Below are 7,296 nucleotides of genomic sequence, written 5' to 3' on the forward strand. Positions count from 1 at the left end.
TTTTTAAAATGGGCGATACAGCAAATATACAGTATTGGCCCCAATATAAGACGGTGTTTTTTGCATTGAAAATAGGCTGAAAAAGTGGGGGTCGTTTTATATTCTTGGTGTAGACGCTAAACCCATTCAAGATGCTAGATGGCACCAGATACCATTGAAGCGATGTTCTGTCATGACAGATCTCAGCTACTCTCAAGTTTAACCAGTTTGCATTATTTTATTGCAATGTTTTTCGTTATTCAAATTTGTTTCAAGACTACAGTTACAGTTAGACTTCACTTTGATGGTTAATGCAGTTATTGCAATTTTGTTGTTTTATCACAATAAATTGGCTTCTGGTTTTTGAAATGTAAATAAACCATTCATTTACGAATGTGATTGCACTTTAGTTTACATATTTAAATGTCCAGATATTAAGATTTGAATGAGGCAAAATAACATGCTTTTTCTCTCAAAAATATTGTTAAAATCATTTTTTTCAGATGTACTGTAATTATTTTCTGTAAAAAAATTAATGTGGTGTTCAAAAAGTCTTTTTTTCAAACTTGAGTCTTGAAAAAGAGGGGGTCGTCTTACAATCAGGGCTGTCTTATATTCGGGCCAATACGATATATATTTTTAATGTATTTTAAGAAACAGTAAGTATTATTTTTTAATTCAGAAAAAAACTGTTACCTTTTAAAAATAAAAGAAGGAAGGGAAAAAACACATTCCTGGAATCTCCTTGAATATAGGAATATTGCTTGATTTCTTTAATATCTCAGAGAACTAGAGAAAGTTTGTTTCAATTCTATTTATCTATCCATAAGAAATATCAAGTCGATGCTTATGATTCTTTCACGAACGACACAAAATGATGTGCCTGACCCGATCTGGCCACAAGTTTGACACGTGTGCTTTAGTACATCTGTGGCAAACGCGCTCTAAATATCCCATTGAATAAAATGCATAATTTACACTTTACAAATCCATGTCTTGTCAGCCCCTAATTAACATTTTTGTCTCATCCAAATTAGCCAACCCTCATTCTTTCCATACACTCTTGAGTTATGTTACCATAACAACCAGGGCAAGAATCTGAGCTTTGAGACTAACTCTTCATGGGTTGGTTGCCTCTTGTCATTTCAAATCAGAAACCAAAAGGAAGAAAAGCCTTATCTACACCCAGCCTCGCTGATCATCAGGATTAGGATTCATGCCTGCTGTTAATTAAGTTCTCTTGATTCACCAAGAAGGTATTAGCAAAGTCTGTCTTCAATGGACTACTAATCCGGAAGTGAAGATAAGCCCGATATGAAACACTCACCAATTTTTTGGGGGGGGCTACCCTTCAGCAACAACACTAAACACATCTAAATCTCCCCTCATAACACATTTTGTCTCATAACACAGGGCTAAAAGTCCCCCAAACAGCTTGTAACTCTCCCCAAAAAAACCACTGTGAATTGGGGCAATTTTTCAAGGTTCCACCGCTAAACTAGATCAAACGATGTAAAAGGCCTTTTGTGGCCCCTGGCATGGAGCGTGATATTGTTAACAGGTTGCCAGAGTTGACGTCATGGCTGTCTGTGAGCTATGGCCCAGGAAAGATTTCCAGCAACTCTAGATAAGGACTTTGAAAAATGTCACACGTTTTCGGTCATGGCTTTTATAGCGAATCTGCTTTTACTCAGTTCTACCAATATTTCTTCTTGTATGTGTTTGATCCAGACAAGTTTCTGGGTGGTTCGGGAGATCCTCCATGCGCAAACGCTGAAGATCAGAGCCGAGGTGCTGAGTCTATACATACGCACCGCCAAGGTACACATCCCCTACTTCTACAAAATATAAATTCCTGCCGATTGTTTGCATTGAAAACTTACTGACGTCTCATGTACTGATCGTAGAAATTGTGCGAAATAAACAACCTCCACGCCGTCATGGCAGTGGTGTCGGGTTTGCAGAGCGCTCCCATCTTCCGGCTCACCAAAACATGGGCGGTGAGTATGTTTGTCCTCACTTTGAAGCTTGATCCAGGTTTATTTTGTTGGAAATTGGGCCACATAAATAAAAGGCATTTGAAAACTAGCACACATGACCATAAAATGGTTCAAAAGGTGTGGGGAAAATGAACAATGTCAAAAGAAGACTTTGGAATAAAACATTTTCAACATTGCTCACACTCTCAATTTTGTTGTTAGAATTGTTTTTATGTCCCAACCTTCAAATTTTAAACACTCAACATACCAAATACTAAAACATGCAGTTTCTGAGTAAATTTTATTCCCTTGAGACCAAATCTAAAACCAAACTCCGAAAACATTGTAAAAATACAAAGTACCATAATTTTCGGACTCTAAGGCACACCTGACTATATGCCGCCACCCACCAAATTTGACACGAAAATGGCATTTGTTCATAGATGAGCTGCAGTGGACTATAAGCCGCAGTTTTGCTCACTGTATTATGGGATATTTACACCAAAAGATATAACCGGTAAAACTATTTAACAGTGGCAAAATAAGACTAAGACAAAATGAACCACCATGAAGCTTTGAACCAATTGGCTGCGAAGCTTCATTGCTTCAAGAATCTTCATTTGGCCATCACTGCTCCCTTGTTGGAGACAGTCAACCTCCGCTACCAGCTGCTGTCAACACTGTTGTAGAGCTGAAACGAATACTGGAGCAACTCGAGTAACTCGAGTTTAAAAACTGATCCGAGTAATTTTATTCACCTCGAGTAATCGTTTATTTTGACAGCTCTAAGCATCACGTTTTGCTCGGACTACTTTTAATGCGGGACAACGCGCTGATGTCACATGCGTAGAGGAAGAAGCAAAAAAAAAAAAAAACTTGCTGCAGCCGACAGCCGCTACAAACGACACCGGCGTTGCTAAATACTAGCCCGCACGATGCTACGTTGGTAGCAGGTAGCGTCAGATGAATCTCATAGAGATCACATGTATGTTGAACTAGATGCGAAATGACAGACTCGGCTGCGTATGGGCAGCGTTAGTAAACAGCCACCATCTTAAAGCAGTAGAGCGCTAAGCACTAATAAAGAGCGCTAAGCGCTAATAAATAAGATTAACGTTACCGTCACTAGCCCTGCGGAGTGCTAGGTTTCTATTAATTATGACCACTTTCGATGCGTGGCTAACGTGTCTTAAATACAGGCTTTAACATAACATAGCGTTGTGGAGTGATGAGGGTGTAAAATAAAAACTCAATAATGCTAACTATCAATTTTAACTCAGTAGTCATTGCTGGATAAAACACCAAGTAGCACTGGTCCCTAATGTGCTCCAATACAGCCTGTATCATACATTTATTTTGAACACTGCAAAAACTCAAAATCCTATCAGGACTTACAGTTTAGACTAACTTAAAACTTAACTGGAACTTAAAAATGGCTTGACACGAATACAAATTCAATTGAAACACGTGGGGAAAAAATCCAAACTTTTAAGTGATGTGTGTTATGAAGCGTAACGGCATTTTTAGGTATACAGGTATATATATGTATACTGTGTATATATATGTATATATATATATATATATATTTTTTTTTTTTTTTAAATAAGATCTAAAGGTTTTTTGAGTGAAAGCATTGAATTAGTCTTTTTTTTTATTCTAGTTACATCTGAGATGCAATTGTTTGCTGTTTTCAACAATATACATCGAAAATAAAGACATTGATTGACTGAAAATGGTTCAAGATTAGATGAAATGTCTTGTTTTCTCATGTATATTTATAATTGCTCTTCACCTAAAAATATATTTGTTTTATCCGATTATTCGATTAATCGATAGAATTTTCAGTCGATTACTCGATTACTAAAATATTCGATAGCTGCAGCCCTACACTTTTGTCTTCCAACATGCCTCCTAGCATGCATTGCAGCGCTAAAGAACAAATAACAATCAAACAATGTAAATAACAATCAAAATTCATGTTTTATGCTGATTGTTTCTTCAGTTACTGTTCCAGTTGTTTCATTATTTCCTAACTATGGTATTTGGTTACACTTTATTTGACATTGGTGCCATAAAGCTTAGAAGATCATCATAATTATGACGTGACACTGCCATGAGTATTAATGAATGACATGACACATGTCATTTTGTGTCATCCGGCAAATTATCTCACTTTTGAATGGATGTAAAACACAGGTGTCAAACCGATTCCAGAAAGGGCCAAGTGGGTGCTGGATTTTGTTCCAGCCGATACCGCGCAGAGAGTTTAACCAATTAACTTCCTGCTGAAACAAGCAGCACCTGACAAACTTTAACTGATTACACATGTAAAAGATCAAATTGGTGAAAAGGTGTGCTCTTCATTGGTTGGAAAACAAACCTGCACCCACTTGGCCCTTTCTGGAATCTGTTTGACACCTGTGATGTAAAAGATCCGAGCTTGACATGAATGGTGCATATTTGCTGGATAATACCTAAAGACATCTGTCATAAGCGTTCATTAATGCCCATGATAGTGTGACGTCATAATTATGGCAGTCTTGTGACGCCGCCAAGTGTTACCTATTAACCCAAATAAATCAACAAATAAGCCGCACTGGTCTGTAAGCCACTGAATTCAAAATGAGGGGAAAAAAGTAGCGGCTTATAGTCGGAAAATTACGGGATGTCTGGAGGTAGCCCCTGAAATGCCATTTTCTCTTGTCCCACACCGTAATGAATGTGTTTAATTTTGAATAACATGGTTTTAAATTTTTAAATTTCATTTTGGATATTGTTTGTTTCAATGCTGTCTCTTGCAACTGTGATTTGATTTGATTTGATTTCAAATATGAATTGCTATTCATTGAATGCATGTCCCGCAACATTTACACTATACACCCTGTTACCCTAACCTTCATGTGTCATGGTAGAAGAAGAAAGTGGTGAATCACATGATACACTGGACATAACATAAAATAGTTTTTCTAATCTTATTACTGCTTTATCCACCCCGTTACAATTTTTTGCATGCGTGCACGGACTGCTTTTGTTCACCCTGTTACTGGGTTGTCAACTATTGTGTTTTCCTGTTACCCTTTTTTTACCACTACCCTGTTACTGTTTTTTTGCACCGTTAGAAGTGAAGATTTATTTTTAAAGAATTTAAAAGTCAAAATGTCCTCCAATTCTTCAATGGTCCACATCCAACTTCAGGGCTGTTGACTTTACTGTAATGCTCCAACATTCAAAAATGATGCAGGGTTACTGTGACCACTGGTGTAGTCTGTGAGTGTGTGTGAGAGACTGTGAGTGTACCCATTCAAGTCACAGTCTTAAAACAATCCTATCATTGGATTCTTCCAGTTACTGAGCCGCAAGGACAAGGCCACATTTGACCGTCTTGACTTCTTGATGTCAAAAGAGGACAATTACAAGCGGCTACGGGACTACATTAGCAGCCAGAGCATGGTGTCATGTATACCATACCTAGGTAATGCACTCATACACTTTTTTTACAGAAACATTTGTCCCATAAACTTATAAAGATTGTTTATTTCCATGGAATGTCCTGTTTTATGGGGACACATAACGAAACAAAACACAAAATTGTATCTGCTTTGTCCTCCCTATTTGAATATATAATCTGGCTGGCTGTTATTTTATTTACAAAACCACTTTTCCTTTCAGCTAGAACAAATGTGTAAATCACTGAGAAATTTAGGAATAAGCTGCTTTGAGTGTCATATTTCCATCCTTTCCTTGCTGTGGCCGCCAAGGTGACATCATACACGCGTTCCAGCGAGGAAAATCCTCGTGTGTGTTTTATCGTCGGACTGTGTATTTTGGTTTTCGCTTGGCAGATTTTCTAGTTTCATATTGTAGCTACTGAAATGTAGTCATGGTTTTTGCGTGTGTGAAGCTGAGCTCTGCATACTCAAGCGACTTGAGGGACTCGAAAGTCAAACCTGTCATTAGACCCTGTAGACACAGACCACCTCCTTGTCTGCACTTTTCACAGTGCCACTCTGTTCAACGCTCTGATTAACTCGTGCCTGTTCACACAAGTCAATCTCATGCACAAAGAGACCACAGAGACCTGTGGTTCCGCTGTGATAAAACACACACCGTCTTTGAATGGCTTCCCAAAGTCATTATTTAGCCCCTTGTCTGCAGTAGCAGTAATTGCATGGCTCCTTTGGGGACTCTCGCATACTGTAAGTGAATTTTCTCTTGGCAGAAGGCCCTTCTGCAAATTTTTCACTGTCTGCCACAGACTTGTATTTGATTATTAAGAAAAAAAAAACAGCATTAAAGGACTCTTGGAGGTTTTAAAAATACTTTAAATTGGACAAATTGACTGACAACTTGCTGTGTGTCAGTCATTACTTTCCTTCATACAAAACCCCCATTTCACCCATCTGAAACAGTGTTTTGTGGCATTTTGCATAAATATTTTTGGTTTCTATAAAACGTAAAAGGAATGCAAATGGAGAGAGAGGGAAAACGTTTCCCCAAATTAAAGTTATTGTTCCATCTTTGCTCTGCTCTAAGCCTATTTATCCCATGTGGTTTTTAAATTGACTTAGCACATGACATGACTGGGCTAAAAATCAATCAGTTAAAACTGCCTCAGATATCCGGTGATAGAAGCGAGCAGCGAATGACATAAAATGGCACTGTGAACATTTTGGCCTGAGTCGAGTCTCGGCTCTTAAGTTAAACTGTCACAAGTAAAAGCATAAGTTATTACATGCTGGCGCGTTTCAGTATCAGGAATCCCCCAAAATGTAGAAAAGTGTAGGGGTCATTTCAGAATTGTTACACATTTTACTTCCCGTCCGTCAAAGTTCTTCTAATAATCTACTTACAACATTTAAAAAAGTGCTGTTTAAATTTGCTTGTCTTGGGGCGAGGGATCTAAATAATAATAATAATAATAAGAGAAAAGAATGCTCAAAAATATATTTTTTAACACCAAATAAGCCTGGAATACCCAATAAAATACAATTTCCCCCATCCCCCGTGACCAAATGTAATCTCAAACAAAACTGTTAAAATTTAGCTTGAATGTCAAAACATTTGGATGGTATTCTTCATTTTCTTGGTGTCTCCTGCAACTGTGGGAACATTTCTTTTCATCAACCAAAATTTGTGGAATCACATGATAAGCAAGACTTGACATAAGGCAGTTAACCAAAAGAATAGCTACAGAAAATCTGTTTTATTTTTGTAATTCTATGAAGAAGTTAGCCTTGATTAAATGTTTCTCTACATCATGCAACCCTGTTATGTGTATGATCAGTATGATCAGAATAACACTTTACACGACCAAGTTTGTCAATCAGCCGTAACAGCT

At 37.7% G+C, this 7,296-nt stretch overlaps 1 protein-coding gene across 2 annotated transcripts in view; it reads left to right on the forward strand.

The window, feature by feature from the left end:
• ralgps2 (Ral GEF with PH domain and SH3 binding motif 2) overlaps positions 1-7,296 on the forward strand; it is a 125,894-nt gene that overhangs the window by 47,977 nt on the left and 70,621 nt on the right. For both annotated transcript variants that reach the window (XM_057840156.1, XM_057840157.1), the window contains exons 7-9: positions 1,711-1,800; positions 1,887-1,979; positions 5,304-5,430. In XM_057840156.1, the coding sequence (XP_057696139.1) occupies positions 1,711-1,800; positions 1,887-1,979; positions 5,304-5,430 (310 nt within the window). The remainder of the gene's footprint in view (positions 1-1,710; positions 1,801-1,886; positions 1,980-5,303; positions 5,431-7,296) is intronic.

This window comes from Corythoichthys intestinalis, chromosome 7 (genome assembly GCF_030265065.1).
Source record: "Corythoichthys intestinalis isolate RoL2023-P3 chromosome 7, ASM3026506v1, whole genome shotgun sequence".
Taxonomy (NCBI): Eukaryota; Metazoa; Chordata; class Actinopteri; order Syngnathiformes; family Syngnathidae; genus Corythoichthys; species Corythoichthys intestinalis.